This window comes from Salmo salar, chromosome 05 (genome assembly GCF_965601325.2).
Source record: "Salmo salar chromosome 05, fSalSal1, whole genome shotgun sequence".
NCBI classification, from domain to species: Eukaryota; Metazoa; Chordata; class Actinopteri; order Salmoniformes; family Salmonidae; genus Salmo; species Salmo salar.
This window is the reverse complement of record NC_138295.1, coordinates 86,291,740-86,309,402: the sequence shown is the minus strand read 5'-3', so window position 1 is coordinate 86,309,402 and position 17,663 is coordinate 86,291,740. Positions and strand designations below refer to the sequence as shown.

Below are 17,663 nucleotides of genomic sequence, written 5' to 3'. Positions count from 1 at the left end.
GACAGACACTGTTCTAGGGCGATAGATGAATCACACATTTCACACCATTTGTTCTCATCAACTAACTGCTGAAGGATATTGACTGTCTGTGACTCATTATATTAGCCAATGTGAAATGCTTTCATTCTACTGTCGGTCTAGGGTGTTGGCAATTCCCACATCTCACCACTAGGTGGCAACCGGACCAAGCCATAGCATATCAACAGCACATTTCACACTTAGTTGTGATTGAAGAAAAAAAAACATTTCCAGTCTTTGACTGTTCAACATGGTGAAATCACAAAGCCTTTCCTTCATCCATGTTTGGTTGGATGAAGTTGTCTTGACATTCTGCTCTGTTATGTTCCTCTCATACCAGCCACACACCCCTGGTGCTTCTTGGAATATTGAACAAATCATTTAGTTCTGATAAACAGCATTAAGGTTGTGTCCCTCCCAAATGTCACTATATTTCCTATGTAGTGCACTACCATTGCCCTGGTAAAAGTAATGCCCTATATGGGGAATAGGGTGCCATTTGGGAAGCACATTGGTCTCATCAGTCGACTGACAGCAACAAGGCAGTCCTGCCGGAGTCCTGCAAGATGTCCGTTTCCTCTCCGCTCCTTTCCAACACCCACCAGCGCTGTGCTATTCATGTCACTGCCTGTCCACTGGAGTTAGAGTGAAGGGGACAGAGAGCCTTAAGCCCTTACTGCAGGAGGCAGCTCTATCCCTGCAGGAGGCAGCTCTATCCCTGCAGGAGGCAGCTCTATCCCTGCAGGAGGCAGCTCTATCCCTGCAGCTCTATCCCTGCAGCTCTATCCCTGCAGCTCTATCCCTGCAGCTCTATCCCTGCAGCTCTATCCCTGCAGCTCTATCCCTGCAGCTCTATCCCTGCAGGAGGCAGCTCTATCCCTGCAGGAGGCAGCTCTATCCCTGCAGGAGGCAGCTCTATCCCTGCAGGAGGCAGCTCTATCCCTGCAGGAGGCAGCTCTATCCCTGCAGGAGGCAGCTCTATCCCTGCAGGAGGCAGCTCTATCCCTGCAGGCTCTTGACTTGGTCAGTAGTTCATGGACTCTGACGGATTCCAACACGTTCAGAGATGAATCCTTAACATAAAACTAAACCCCTCCAGGAGTGTTCTCCATAGCATGGTCTGTATTTGTTAGAAAACATACAGGACCTGATATACAGAAAGTACATGTTCTAGGCTATTTGGTCTGGTCAAGTAAAGACTGTCTGACCTTGTATAGTAATATCTAGAGCATGCTTTGAGACATGTGAGTGGATAGCTAGAGCATGCTTTGAGACATGTGAGTGGATAGCTAGTGCATGCTTTGAGACATGTGAGTGGATAGCTAGAGCATGCTTTGAGACATGTGAGTGGATAGCTAGAGCATGCTTCGAGACATGTGAGTGGATAGCTAGAGCATGCTTTGAGACATGTGAGTGGATAGCTAGAGCATGCTTTGAGACATGTGAGTGGATATCTAGAGCATGCTTTGAGTTTTGACATCAGACTGCCAGCCTGTCAGTCAGTAATGTCAGTGTCTGTAAAAATGTGTTGTTTTGAGTGTCACACTTCTATCTGTCAAGCTTGGGTTATGTCCCAACTGGCACCCTATTCCCTATTTAGTACACTACTTTTGCCCAGATCTTTATAGTATCCTTATAGGCCCTGATCAAAAGTAGTGCACTAAATAGGGAATAGGGTGCTATCTGGGATGCAGTCTTGGAAAACATGACGAGTTGGGCCAATGACAGGTCTCCTGATTTTAGGCTTTCAGTGTTGGACAAACACCTGCCAGTCGGTCACGTCCACCAAAAAAGCGGGAGGTCAAAGTGCAGTCCTCCGGTTTCCTCTCTCTGTGTCCCAAATGACACCCTATTCCCTTTATAGTGCTCTACTTTTGACCAGGGCCTATAGGGCTCTGGTCAAAAGTAATGCACTACGTAGGGAATAGGTTGCCATTAGGGATGTAGCATATTTCCCTATGGAGTGGAGTCAGGCTTGTTCTAATGGCCTGTATCTTTACTGACTTTAGTTAACAGTGTACTATAATACTTTGTCCAGTATCAAGCCTGTATCTTTAGTTAACAGTGTACTATAATACTCTGGCCAGTATCAAGCCTGTATCTTTAGTTAACAGTGTACTATAATACTCTGGCCAGTATCAAGCCTGTATCTTTAGTTAACAGTGTACTATAATACTCTGGCCAGTATCAAGCCTGTATCTTTAGTTAACAGTGTACTATAATACTCTGGCCAGTATCAAGCCTGTATCTTTAGTTAACAGTGTACTATAATACTCTGGCCAGTATCAAGCCTGTATCTTTAGTTAACAGTGTACTATAATACTCTGGCCAGTATCAAGCCTGTATCTTTAGTTAACAGTGTACTATAATACTCTGGCCAGTATCAAGCCTGTATCTTTAGTTAACAGTGTACTATAATACTCTGGCCAGTATCAAGCCTGTATCTTTAGTTAACAGTGTACTATAATACTCTGGCCAGTATCAAGCCTGTATCTTTAGTTAACATTGTACTATAATACTCTGGCCAGTATCAAGCCTGTATCTTTAGTTAACAGTGTACTATAATACTCTGGCCAGTATCAAGCCTGTGTTTTCAGACACACTAGCTACAGTAAACATACTCCCTCACATGCTGTCTTTACTCTCTTGTAAATCCTCATTCTTGTGTGTGTGTGTGTGTACATTCCTCCCGGGGGGGGGGGGGGGCTCACGCAACCTGTCTGGTGACCTGCTGTGTGTCAGCCTCGTCGGTTCACACGGCTCAACTCAATGTGTCTGTACTTGTGCTGGGAGTTGCTACAGTGACCAAACTCCTGCCAGTTTTCTCCCATATAACAACAGCTTCCCAAATGGCACCCTATACCCTCTGGTACCTCAGGGCTTTGGTCAAAAGAAGTGCACTATGCACAGAATAGGGAGCGTTTGAGAACCATCACTGGTTTAATGTAACTGGTGCTGGTGGGGAGATGGAAGAAGGTGATCAATGCATTTCTAGTCCATGTTCTGGTCCTAGTTCTATAATGTGAGGTTAGCCTGCTTGGATATTATTCTGAGGTTATAGTAGTTTGTTTGTTATTTCGAAGTTTAATGACCTTGTCCTTGAGCTACCCGTTAGTCTGTTGGAAACAACATGATCTATAAAGATGGCATTGGGAAATAATTGAGCTACCACTATAAAGATTTTATACAGTAGCTACATACTTTGTAAAAGGCAGAAGGCTTTCAATGTTGATCTGTCATACTTCCAGACACAGGCAGGCCTGTTTTTAATTGGCGCTGTACATTTTCCTTTCGCTACACTTTCTGAATAGTAAAACAGATTTTATCACTGACTACATCCCCATTCACGTCTATGTTTCTGTTTGGATGAAATTGTATGAGATGTTGTGTGTGTGTGTGGTGTGTTTTTGTTTGGATGGTTGTTCTTACATTATCTGACCTTACAGAAAGAAAGACACTAGTGTTATGTTCTATTTTCCCATGATCCTCTGTTCTCCCCACTGTCTGCTCAGCTGCACCCACACAGTGAATAACAGAGCCTGGCTGCTGAAAAGAAACCAGGGCCTTTTTTTAAATGTATTTTATTCCAAACTCTTCTCTGAGACAAGAAGCCATCTGCCTCTAGGGAGAAAGACCATAACCGTCACACACCCGGTCTCTCTCAATACGTCCTGTATACCCCCTCCCTCCTCTTCTTCCCACCCCCTCCCTCCTCTTCTTCCCACCCCCTCCCTCCTCTTCTTCCTCCCCCTCCCTCCTCTTCTTCCCCCCCCTCCCTCCTCTTCTTCCCCCCCCTCCCTCCTCTTCTTCTTCACCCCTTCCTTTTTCTGTCATAGATTTTTTTCATCCGCCTCTCTCTTCCTCCAGATCCCTTACTCTTCTTTCTGCTCCATCTAGTTTAGATCCTCCTCCTGGTCTTTGATAGGATGTCTACCTCGGTGACAAACAGCTTCTCCTGTCCTGACTGTTACCCGTTCAGCCATTTTAATTCAAATCAAATGTATTAGATACATGCTATGTAAACAACAGGTGTAGACAAACAGTGAAATACTTCCGGACTCTTCCCAAAAATGCAGAGAAATAAAAGATAAATAATAGAAAAGTAATAATAAATACACAATGTGTAACGATAACTTAGCTATATACACACAAGGTTAGACTAAACTCTCCTCCCAGACTCACATTAAGCATCTCCAATCCAAAATGAAATCTAGAATCAGCTTTCTATTTCGCAACAAAGCATCCAACACTCATGCTGCCAAAGTACCAGTGCCATCCGTTTTGTCACCAAAGCCCCATATACTACCCACCACTGCGACCTGTACGCTCTCGTTGGCAGGCCCTCTCTTCATACTCGTCACCAAACCCACTGGCTCCAGGTTGTCTACAAGTCTCTACTAGGTAAAGCACCGCCTTATCTCAGCTCACTGGTCACCATAGCAGCACCCACCCGTAGCATGCGCTCCAGCAGATATATCTCACTGGTCACCCCCAAAGCCAATTCTTCCTTTGGCCACCTTTCCTTCCAGTTCTCTGCTGCCAATGACTGGAACAAATTGCAAAAAACACTGAGGCTGGAGACACATCTCCCTCACTAGCTTTAAGCACCAGCTGTCAGAGCAGCTCACAGATCACTGCACCTGTACATAGCCCATCCAACTACCTCATCCCCATACTGTATTTATTTATCTTGCTCCTTTGCACCACAGTATCTCTACTTGCACATTCATCTTCTGCACATCAACCATTCCAGTGTTTAATTGCTATATTGTAATTACTTCGCCACCATGGCCTATTTATTGCCTTAACTCCCTTATCCTACCTCATTTGCACATGCTGTTTATAGATTTTTCTACTGTATTATTGACTATGTTTGTTTATTCCATGTGTAACTCTGTGTTGTATGTGTCGAACTGCTTTGCTTTATCTTGGCCAGGTCACAGTTGCAAATGAGAACTTGTTCTCAACTAGCCTACCTGGTTAAATAAAGGTGAAATAATAAAAATACATTAAAAAAAATTTGCTTGTACCCCTGCACATCGACTCAGTACTGGTACCAGACACCTAGGTATTTGTAGTTGTCCACATATTCTAAGTCAGAACCGTCCAGAGTAGTGATGCTGGACGGGCTATGTACATATAACTAGGACTAAAGTGACTAGGCAACAGGCTAGATAATAGACAGTAGCAGCAGCGTACAGTATGTGAGGAGTCAAAATGAGTGGAAAAACGGTCAATGCAGATAGCCAAATGGCTAACCAGACAAACTATTTAATAGTCTTATGGCTTGGGGGTAGAAGCTGTTCAGGGTGCTGTTGGTTCCAGACTTGGTGCAGTGGCACTGCTTGCCATGCGGTAGCAGAGTGAACAGTCTATGACTTGAGCGGCTGATAATTGTTATGGCCTTCCTCTGACACCGCTTGGTATAGAGGTCCTGGATGGCAGGGATTTTGGCATCACTGATTAACTGTAGTGCCTGGCGGTCGGATGCCAAGCAGTTCCCATACCAAGCAGTGACTCAACCAGTCATGCTCTCAATGTTGCAGCTGTAGACCTTTTTGAGGTTCTGAGGCCCCATGCCAAATCTTTTCAACCTCCTGAGAGTGAAGAGGCATTGTCGTGCCCTCTTCACGACTGTGTTGGTGTGTGTGGACCATGATAGATCTTTAGTGATGTGGACACAGAGGAACTTGATGCTCTCGACCCGCTCCACTACAGCCCCATTGATGTGAATGGGGGCATGCTCGGCCCTTCGTTTCCTGTGTCCATCATCAGCTCCTTTGTCTTGCTGACGTTGAGGGAGAGGCTGTTTTCCTGGTACCACACTGCCAGGTCTCTCTGACCTCCTCTTTATAGGCTGTGTCATCAGGATCAGGCCTACCACAGTGGTATCGTCAGCAAACTTAATGATGGTGTTGTAGTCGTGCGCTGCCACAGGGAGTACAGGAGGGGAATAAGTACGCAGCTCTGAGGGGTCCCCGTGTTGAGGGTCAGTTTGGTGGATGTGCTGTTGCCTACCCTCACCACCTGGGGGCGGCCCGTCAGGAAGTCCAGGATCCAGTTGCAGTGGGAGGTGTTCAGTCCCAGGGTTCATAGCTTAGTGATGAGCTTGGAGGGCACTAAGGTGTTCCTCTTGTCCAGGTAGGAGAGGGCAATGTAGAGTTGTTAGGGAGGTTTGAATTGGAGAGGATCCAGGGTGTCTGGGATGATAGTGTGATATGAGCATTTCATGGCTGCAGGTGTGAGTGCTACGGGGTGATAGTCAGTTAGACAGGTTACCTTGGCATTCTTGGGCACTGGGACTATGGTGGTCTGCTTGAAACATGTAGGCATTACAGACTGGGTCAGGGAGAGGTTGAAAATGTCAGTGAAAACACTTGCCAGCTGGTCAGCGCATGCTCTGAGTAAGTGTTCTGGTAATCCGTATGTATCCTGGTAATCCGGCCTTGTGAATGTTAACTTGTTTAAAGCTCTTACTCACACTGGCTACGGAGAGCGTGAACCCGCAGTCATCCGGAACAGCTGGTGCTCTCATGCATGGTTCAGTGTTGCTTGCCTCAAAGCGAGTATAGAAGGCATTTAGCTTATCTGGTAGGCTCGTGTCACTGAGCAGCTCGCGGCTGCGTTTCCCTTTGTAATCTGTGATAGTTTGCAAGCCCTGCCACGTCCAAAAAGCGTCAGAGCCGGCATAGTATGATTCTAGCTAAGTTGTGCATTGACGCTTTGCCTGTTTGATGGCTCGTCAGAGGTTGTAGCAGGATTTCTTATGTGTCCTGATTAGTGTCCCGCTCCTTGAAAGCGGCAGCCCTAGCCTTTTCAGTGTGGATGTTACCTGTAATCCATCACTTCTGGTTGGGATATGTACGTACGGGCACTGTGGGAACAACGTCGTTGATACACTTATTAATGAAGCCGGTGACTGATGAATTCCATAACACATTCCACTCTATGCAAGTGAAACAGTCCTGTAGCTTAAAACCTGTTGAGGACAGACGTTCCGCTAGCGGAACGCCTAGCCAATATCCAATGGAACAGCGTGGCGCGAAATATAAAACCTCAAATCCAATAATTTCAATTTTTCAAACATACGACTATTTTACACCATTTTAAAGATACACTTCTCCTTAATCCAACCACATTGTCCGATACAGAGACCAAAATAACCACACAGCCATTTTCCCAGCAAGCATATGTCAATAAAACCCAAAACACAGCTAAATGAAGCACTAACCTTTGATCTTCATCAGATGACACTCCTAGGACATTATGTTATACAATACATGTATGTTTTGTTCAATCAAGTTAATATTTATATCCAAAAACAGCTTTTTACATTGGCGCGTGATGTTCAGAAAATTTATTCCCACCAAAAACTTCCGGTGAATTTACAAAAATACTCATCATAAACGTTGACAAAATACATAATTATTTTAAGAATTATAGATACAGAACTCCTTTATGCAACCGCTGTGTCAGATTTTAAAATGGCTTTACGGAGAAAGCACATTTTTCAATATTCTGAGTACATAGCTCGCCATCAGACACCCGCCAAGTTTGGGGCAACCTAAACTCAGAATTAGTATTAGAAATATTGTATTACCTTTACTGATCTTCGTCAGAATGCACTCCCAGGACTGCTACTTCCACAAGAAATGTTGTTTTTGTTCGAAATAATCCATATTTATGTCCAAATACCTCCGTTTTGTCCGTGCGGTCAGGTCACTATCCAAAGGGTAACGCGCGAGCGCAATTCGAGATACAAAAAGTCTAAATGTTCCATTACCGTACTTAGAAGCATGTCAAACGCTGCTTAAAATCAATTTTTATGTTATTTTTAACATAAATTTGCGATAATATTCCAACCGGACAACAGTATATTCATTCAAGGAGAAAAAGAAAAAAACGGCGAGCTCGCGGGAACGCGCATATCCAATCCCTTTGTCCTCAGGCAGACCACTCAGTAACTGAGCTCCTATACTCTGCCCAGAGACAGAAGGCTCAATCCACTTTCTGAAGGCTTTAGACAGCCAATGGAAGCCTTAGAAAGTGCAACGTAACAGCACAGATACTGTAGTTTCGAAAGGGACTAGAAAGAACTACATTTCTCAGATCCTACACTTCCTGGTTTACTTTTTCTCAGGTTTTTGCCTGCCATATGAGTTCTGTTATACTCAGACACCGTTCAAACAGTTTTTTAGAAACTTTAGAGTTTTCTATCCAAATCTACTAATAATATGCATATTATTAGTAGAATAATATTCTGGGCAAGAGTATTAACCAGTTTAAATCGGGTACGTTTTTCATCCGGCCGTGAAAATACTGCCCCCTATCCATATCAGGTTTTAACAACCACTTCATCGGACCACTTCCTTATTGAGCACGTCATTGGTACTTTCTGTTTTTGAGTTTTTGCTTGTAAGCAGGAATCATGAGGATAGGGTTATGGTTAGGGAGAGCTTTGTATGCGTTTGTGTGTGTGGAGTAAATATTTTGTCTCATCTAGTTGCACAGTTGACATGCTGGTAGAAATCCGAAGACATTACTTCTGTAGCTACAGAACATGGTCCTCTGTCTACGTTACTGAAGTTTGGGCGGTGTACAGGAGGCCCAAAGCCATATTTTGAAAACAGCTTCTATGTCTATTGCAACCTTTTTAAAGCTGCCCATCCTCTCATTTCAACTGAAGTGCTTTTGTCTCTGAGCTAAGTGAGCTTCAAGCATATATTTCTCTCTCCCTAGGATCATTCCCTTGCTCAACTATTCTACCCTTCCAGCTCTTCATCATTCCATCACAGCTACAAAATCCTCTGATCTCGTTTAATTCTGACATTCCCTCATTCTTTATCTTCACAGATGAACTGCATTGCTGTCCCTAATTTCAACATTTCATTTCAGCAACCCTGAATGTCCACTAGTTTGAGTTGTCTACTTCCCATTTGATTGTATTGTTAACCAAGAGGAGCTGATGAGGCCCTCCTGGTGTTTTAGAAGGAGTGGATGTTTAGGAGGAGAGTCGCTCAAAATGTGCTGTAGATTCGGCAACAGCCCCCCCATTGAGTCAGGACATGGCCACCATGAGTTCTGCCTGGGATCTGACAGGGATTTGGCCACCGTGGGATTACACCTTGAGTGGGGATTACGGCCATAATCCCTGCCAATCCCAGTGGATGACCATGGTCGGGTGCTGTTCTGCTGGGGATTTAAGAGCAGAGCAGAGTGATTGGTGGGAGCAGGCTGGAGTCAGTGTCTGTTTGTAGTCTGGCTGCAGTCTAGGCAGGGAGAGGAAGACCACCAGTGGATTGTGAGGCATGAAGTTCGAGATGTAGTTGACTAATCTGTTTCTGCTGGACTGGAAAGAATCTAGGAGCATGTCGTGGCTCTTCTTGGCCAGAAGGATAGTGCCATGACTCCTGTTGTGTGGAGGGGACTTGGTTATGTAACTGTTGTTGGTGGGGGGGCTTGTTACCGTGGGCAGTTCAGTATTATCTCCAGTTGAGTGTGTGTATGTCCTGGAGGCAACGTGCTAATAGGTAGTGTGACATGGTTCTCTGTGTCTTTTAGAGAGTTTGACTGCAGCCATTGATCCTGCTTTAGATTGCTGCTTAGTCGTGAAGAGCTGTACTGACAGCTCCCCCTCACCCCACACACACTGACTCTAACTCCACACACCCACCTAGCCCCTCCCCACCAACCAAGGGACCCTCCCCCTAGACTTCTCTCTCTCCTATTGGGTGTGTGTGTGAATGAGAGCCATTGTGTGAGGCACACTCCTGCCCTGGGGCCACCCACTGCTGCTGGCTGTTCTCTGCTTCTTTCCCCTGGAACTAGAGCTCAGATCAGATGCAGAGCCGCCCCCATCCTGACTGTCAGTCTGTACCCTCCTGGGTCCCAGCAGGAAGAGGAACAGAGGGAGGAGGGGAGTGGAGCACAGTGGCCGTGTCCTCCTCGTTGGGCGGCTGCCGCCGGCGTCTGTTACCCAGCACTGGGCGCTACGTCCTCCAGCACACACCACACGGCTCACCAGAGGAGACAGAGGCTCTGTGGGAGCCCGGACCAGGACAGGGAGACACAGTCAGACACACGGCAGCGGCCATGGAAGTGGAGGAAGGGAGCCGGGTTCCGGGAGGAGGGATAGGGCCAGGAGATGTAACGGTCCACAAGACAAAGAGAGGGGAGCGGAAGAGGCAGGAGCTACTGGCCTTAGCCCTGAGGGTCAAGTTGGGGAGCAGGGGAACGTTACTCTGGAAGCCTCTAAAACTGTTGGCTTCCTGTCCACAGATCACCACTTCTCCTCTGGTACGGCACAGCACCTTGAAAGACTGCCCCTCCGAGAAGCAGAGCTCCTACGACAAGATCCACAACTTCAAGGTGAGACGGTTTGTTTGATTGAACCTTTTTAAAGGAGGATGTGGTGAGGTACTGGGAGGGAGGGGGTGAGAGTCGACTGCTTTAGGACCTTTGTAGGAGGTCTGCTTCTCTGTAGATTCTCTGTTCAAAGCTCTGTTCGAAGCTCTCTTACCTCAGGAAATGATTCCATTCCTACAGGCAGCTCTGCTTGTCCATGCAGGGTCTGGGAGATTAAGTTCTGTCAGGTTGATCTGAAACTTAAAAGCGACGTTCCTCAAAGTGACAAAGTAACCGATTTCAATGACTCTTTTTATCTGCCTAGTGAGCTGCCTACCTGTCACTAGACTGGCTACTGTTAGCTACCATTATAACACGGAGACTGATGTCATTCATGTGCTTTCATGATGAAAGCTGTCTTGTGGGCACGTGCAGCTGTCAGCTATATGTTTAAATCTATTGATTGTGCTTAATCGATATGGCGTATGTTTTAACCCATTAACGGCTGTGAACATTGATTGTCTGAGATTTTCGAGCACTTTAACCTCTTTGTTTCATCTTGATTTTCAAAAACAGAAATACAGTTGATATATTGAAATAAATATTGAATACAACAAATGATTTTGGTGTGTGTGACCAACACATACTTGGCAATAAACCTAACCAGTATTTTTGACCTCTCAGCTTCCCTATCAAATCGAAACATTTCAAACAGAAAACCAGAGAAAATTAACAACAATGAAAAATGCAAAAACCTAAAAGAAATTGAGAAACCTATCCAACCAGAACCTCAGCCTACTCCTTCACTATGGTGAATCACTAAAACGATACAGAAATACCCTACGGAAAAAGGAAGTCTCATCGCGCACTAGCGACTCCTGTGGCGGGCCGGGCGCAGTGCACGCAGACACGGTCGCCAGGTGCAGTGTTTCCCCCGACACATTGGTGTGGCTGGATTCCGGGTTGGATGGGCATTGTGTCAAGAAGCAGTGCGGCTTGGTTGGGTTGTGTTTTGGAGGACGCATGGCTCTCGACCTTCGCCTCTCCCGAGTCCGTACGGGAGTTGCAGTGACGGGACGAGACTGTAACTACTACCAATTTGGATACCACGAAATTGGGGAGAAAAAAGGGGTAAAAATAAATAAATAAGGGTGTTCCAATAAAGGTCCGGTTGCCAGGACCACAAATTCCATGTAGACACCGTTTCCCTAGAGCACACAAACTATACATAGTGCCACATGTAACTTCCACAAAGCTGTGAAGGATCTGAGAGACAAGGAAAGAAGGGCCTTCTATGCCACCAAAAGGAACATAAAATTTGACATACCAATTAGGATCTGGCTAAAAATAGTTATAGAACCCATTGCCCTTTATGGTTGTGAGGTCTGTGGTCTGCTCACCATCCAAGAATTCACAAAATGGGACAAACATCAAAATGTTCTCTGTGTACAATGTAAAACACCAAATAATGCATGCAGAGCAGAATTAGGCCGATATCTGCGAATTATCAAAATCCAGAAAATAACCATTTAAATTCTACAACCACCTAGAAGGAAGTGATTCCCAAACAGTCGATAAGAAGCAATTTAGACCCAACCAAATCATAAGAAAACCAAAATATACTTTTTTGACCCATTAAGAATTAACAAAAACAAGAGAGCAAACTAGAATGCTACTTGGCCCTAAACAGAGAGTACACAATGGCAGAATACCTGACCACAGTGACTGATTCAAAATGTAGGAAATCTTTGACTATGTACAGACTCAGTGAGCATAGCCTTGCTATTGAGAAAGGCAGACCTGGCTCTCAAGAGAAGACTGGCTATGTGCACACTGCCCACAAAATGAGGTGGAAACTGAGCTGCACTTAACATCCTGCCAAATTTATGACCATATTAGAGACACACATTTCCCTCAGATTACACAAACTCACAAAGAACTTGAAAACAAACCCAATTTTGATCAACTCCCATATCTATTGAGTGAAATACCAGTGTGCAATCACAGCAGCAATATTTGTGACCTGTTGCCACAATAAAAGGACAACCAGTGAAGAACAAACACCATTGTAAATATAACCCATATTTCTGTTTATTTATTTTCCCTTTTGTACTTGACATTTTTGCACATAATATGACATTTGTAATGTATTTTTATTATTTTGGAACTTTTGTGAATGTTTACTGTTAGACCAAAAAATTATTTTTGTTTATTATTTGGTTCACTTGCTTTGACAATGTTAACATATGTTTCCCATGCCAATAAAGCCCTTAAATTGAATTGAGAGCAAGAGAAGGAGATCTCTCTTCATGGGCACCTGAATACATTCCTGCCATTGTATCTCAGGTTTCAGTGAGCCTGCAGGGTAGAATGGTCTCCTAACCGCTAGCTCTCCAGCCTAGTGTCTGGTCCCATTTGAGAATGGAACAACAAACCACCTGCCTGCTCAGCACCTGTCAAGAGCCCTTATCTGTACTGTTCTATCAATCTAACGTATACTAATAACTCTTTAGTGAAATTGTGTGTGTGTGTGTGTGTGTGTGTGTGTGTGTGTGTGTGTGTGTGTGTGTGTGTGTGTGTGTGTGTGTGTGTGTGTGTGTGTGTGTGTGTGTGTGTGTGTGTGTGTGTGTGAGAACATGTATCCAGCAGCCCGGGCAGGAACAGATGCCAGATACTTTGTAAATCCTTTTAATCTGACTTGTATACACAGTCACTCATTGGGCTTGGGGTCCCTCCCTCCCTTCCACTGTAGACTGGGCTTGGGGTCCCTCCCTCCCTTTCACTGTAGACTGGGCTTGGGGTCCCTCCCTCCCTTTCACTGTAGACTGGGCTTGGGGTCCCTCCCTCCCTTTCACTGTAGACTGGGCTTGGGGTCCCTCCCTCCCTTTCACTGTAGACTGGGCTTGGGGTCCCTCCCTCCCTTTCACTGTAGACTGGGCTTGGGGTCCCTCCCTCCCTTTCACTGTAGACTGGGCTTGGGGTCCCTCCCTCCCTTTCACTGTAGACTGGGCTTGGGGTCCCTCCCTCCCTTTCACTGTAGACTGGGCTTGGGGTCCCTCCCTCCCTTTCACTGTAGACTGGGACCAGAGACCAGGTCTGAGTTCCAAATGGCACCCTATTCCCTAGATAGAGGGCTAGTTTCACCAGGGCAAAGTAATGCACTATATAGGGTGCCGTTTGGGACGCAGCCCAGTATTCTCTGCCTTACTGAAGAGACATTCCTCTGTCATTACTAAGCACAGTGTGAAGAGCTGTGGCACATCCAGGTAAACAAGTGTCCCTCTATTTTGCCATAGTGTAATATTTTCTTCCCAAGCCGGAGCAGCCCATAGGACCGTGAGCCACGTCCTAGCCGGAGCAGCCCATAGGACCGTGAGCCACGTCCGAGCCGGAGCAGCCCATAGGACCGTGAGCCACGTCCGAGCCGGAGCAGCCCATAGGACCGGAGTCTGTTTCTGTAGTGTGAGGCAGCTTGATGTGCATGTACACCCCCTGGACAGGACGCTAATATTCTCTCCCCTATGAGAAACCATTGCAGAACTTCCATTTCGATCTAAGAAACAAAAGAGCTGATGAACGAATACAGAATGTGTAGTTTGGACGACAACATGATTTCATTGTGTGTGAATCTCTGTCAGCCCTTCGCTTCACTGTAATAATGGTGTCCAATTTTTTTCACTTACCCCCAATTCCTGATGTTATTTTGAGTACTATATAGCGTGAGAACATTGAACAGAAGAAGACTATGTCAATAACGAAATGTTGCCAAAAACGCAGATAGAACCGTATAGTCCCAAATTCTCCATAGTATGTTACTGCTCACCTACAGTAACCGTCTGACCTGACCTGGGTCCTACTCGCCTCCAGTAACCTTCTGACCTGCCCTGGGTCCTACTCGCCTCCAGTAACCGTCTGACCTGCCCTGGGTCCTACTCGCCTCCAGTAACCGTCTGACCTGCCCTGGGTCCTACTCGCCTCCAGTAACCGTCTGACCTGCCCTGGGTCCTACTCGCCTCCAGTAACCGTCTGACCTGCCCTGGGTCCTACTCGCCTCCAGTAACCGTCTGACCTGCCCTGGGTCCTACTCGCCTCCAGTAACCGTCTGACCTGCCCTGGGTCCTACTCGCCTCCAGTAACCGTCTGACCTGCCCTGGGTCCTACTCGCCTCCAGTAACCGTCTGACCTGCCCTGGGTCCTACTCGCCTCCAGTAACCGTCTGACCTGCCCTGGGTCCTACTCGCCTCCAGAAATACAATGAATGAAAGAATTCACAGATCTTGTGTGTTTGTCTGTTTGCGTATATATGTGTGTGATAGTTATGTTTGTTTAGTGAGAGCGAGAAGGTGTGGCGTGTGTGTCTTCCAGACTCTAATCTATTGCTGTGTTGTCTCACCCTTCCATAGGTTCATACTTTCCGAGGGCCTCACTGGTGCGAGTATTGTGCCAACTTCATGTGGGGCCTCATAGCCCAAGGGGTCCACTGCTCAGGTAACCTCCTCTTCCATTCAGACATCCCAACACTGCTGACCTAGCTACCATCACTGACCTTTCATGGGTACTTCATCACATTAGAGCACTGTCCCAAATATCACCTTATTCCCTATGTAGTCCATGTGTGTAGGGCTCTTAGGGTTCTGATCTAAAGTTGTGCACTTTACAGGGAATAGGATGCAATTTGGGATGAAAGCCTAAAGAAAATGACTCCAATCCCTGATCAGACCCTTGGAGTCCTGTTAACATCCCTGATCAGACCCTTGGAGTCCTGTTAATCCATTTCTGCCCAGAGGGATGTTAAGTCAACATGTTCAATAAATCATCCATGTAACCAGGCTTTGTCTCATTTTATCCCCAGTGTTTACCACAAATAAACAATATGACTTCCAAGTTTTGATTTATTTCAGGAATTCCCGTTTGATCAAATATCAATCAAATTGGACAACTGATCGAATGTCTCTATCCAGTTGGGTTTAATGTCATGTGACTAATTGTAACACATGAGATATGAAACTTGGAATGCCTAATAATGTATTTATTTTTAAATGCTATGACAATAAAAAGGGTATTACAATATTACGTCCAAGCTTGGATCATGTCATGGAATGTAGAGTCCAGGAAATGTGGTTTGTTCCATGTAAATCAATGGTTGGATGAGGCCTGTGAAATGTAGTAATTTAGCATTCCTCAGTGACACCTGGGACAAACCAGTTCCCCCTGTGACTATGGCTGTCAACTATTTATAAACAAGACAGACGCTCACAGAGAGCTTAGAAGGTGCATCAACGGGACACACCCAGTCAAGTAAGGACAAAACTGCAACAAGGCTGGCTGTGCTGTCAAATCAAATTGTGTTGGTCACATACACATGGTTAGCAGATGGAGTGTAGCGAAATGCTTGCTTCTAGTTCTGACAGTGCAGCAATATCTAACATGTAATCTAACAATTCCACAACTACCTAATATACACAAATCTAAGTAAAGGAATGGAATAAGAATATATACATACATGGATGAGCAATGACAGAGTGGCATAGGCAAGATGCAATAGAATGTATGAAATACAGTATATGAGTGAAGTTAACGAGGAATGCAAGATATGTAAACATTAAAGTGGCATTCTTAAAGTGACTAGTGATCCATTTATTAAAGTGGCCAATGCTTGAGTCTATGTAGGCAGCAGCCTCTGTGTTAGTGGCTGTTTTTAACAGTCTGATGGCCTTGAGATAGAAGCTGTTTTTCAGTCTCTCGGTCTCAGCTTTGATGCACCTGTACTGACCTCGCCTTCTGGATGGTAGCGGTGTGAACAGGCAGTGACTCGGGTGGTTGTTGTCCTTGATGATCTTTTTGGCCTTCCTGTGACATCAGGTGCTGTAGGTGTCCTGGAGGGCAGGTAGTTTGCCCCCGGTGATGCGTTGTGCAGACCGCACTACCCTCTGGAGAGCCTTGTGGTTGAGGGTGGTGCAGTTGCTGTACCAGGCGGTGATACAGCCCGACAGGATGCTCTCGATTGTGCATCTGTGAAAGTTTGTGGGTTTTAGGTGACAAGCCACATTTCTTCAGCCTCTTGAGGTTGAAGAGGCGCTGTTGCACCTTCTTCACCACACTGTCTGTGTGGATGGACCATTTCAGTTTGTCCGTGATGTGTACACCGAGGAACGTGACTTTCTACCTTCTCCACTGCTGTCCCATTGATGTGGATAGGGGGGTGCTACCTCTGCTGTTTCCTGAAGTCCACCATCTTCTTTGTTTTGTTGACATTGAGTGAGAGGTTGTTTTCCTGACACCACACACCGAGGGCCCTCATCTCCTCCCTGTAGGCCGTCTCGTCGTCGTTGGTGATCAAGCCTACTACTGTTGTGTGGTCTGCAAACTTGATGATTGAGTTGGAGGCGTGCATGGCCACGCAGTCGTGGGTGAACAGGGAGTACAGGAGGGGGCTGAGCACGCACCCTTGTGGGGCCCTATTGGGATCAGCGAAGTGGAGATGTTATTTCCTACCTTCACCACCTGGGGGGCGGCCCATCAGGAAGTCCAGGACCGAATTGCACAGGGCGGGATTGAGACCCAGGGCCTCGAGCTTAATGCTGAGCTTGGAGGGTACTATGGTGTTGAATGCTGCGCTATAGTCAATGAACAGCATTCTTACATACCGGTAGGTAATCCTCTTGTCCAGATGGGATAGGGCAGTGTGACGGCGATTGCATCGTCTGTGGACCTATTGGAGCGCTAAGCAAATTGAAGTGGGTCTAGGGTGACAGCTAAGTTGGAGGTGATATGATCCTTGACTAGTCTCTCAAAGCACTTCATGATGACAGAAGTGAGTGCTACGGGGCGATAGTCATTTAGTTCAGTTACCTTTGTCTTCTTGGGTACTGGAACAATGGTAGCCATCTTGAAGCATGTGGGAACAGCAGACTGGGATAGGGAGAGTTGGAATATGCCCGTTAACACGCCAGCTGGTCTGCGCATGCTCTGAGGACGCGGCTAGGGATGCCGTCTGGGCTGGCAGCCTTGCGAGGGTTAACATGTTTAAATACCTTACGTCGGCCATGGATAAGGAGAGCCCACAGTCCTTGGTAGCAGGCCGTGTCTGTGGCACTGTATTATCCTCAAAGCGGGCAAAGGTGTTTTATTTTGTCCGGAAGCAAGACGTTGGTGTCCGTGAGGTGGCTATGGTTTTACCTTTTGTAGTCCATGATTGTCTGTAGACCCTACCACATATCTCGTGTCTGAGCCGTTGAATTGTGACTCCACTTTGTCTCTCTACTGACATTTTGCTTGTTTGATTGCCTTGCGGAGGGAAT

At 46.0% G+C, this 17,663-nt stretch overlaps 1 protein-coding gene across 4 annotated transcripts in view; it reads left to right on the top strand.

Annotated features, from left to right (window-relative positions):
* Positions 1-17,663, top strand: part of LOC106573535 (beta-chimaerin) — a 41,396-nt gene that overhangs the window by 15,307 nt on the left and 8,426 nt on the right. For 3 of the 4 annotated variants that reach the window (XM_082975815.1, XM_082975814.1, XM_082975816.1), the window contains exons 7-8: positions 9,847-10,386; positions 14,766-14,850. In XM_082975815.1, coding sequence (XP_082831941.1) covers positions 9,847-10,386; positions 14,766-14,850 — 625 coding nt within the window. The remainder of the gene's footprint in view (positions 1-9,846; positions 10,387-14,765; positions 14,851-17,663) is intronic. The other variant, XM_082975817.1, reaches the window with a different exon arrangement.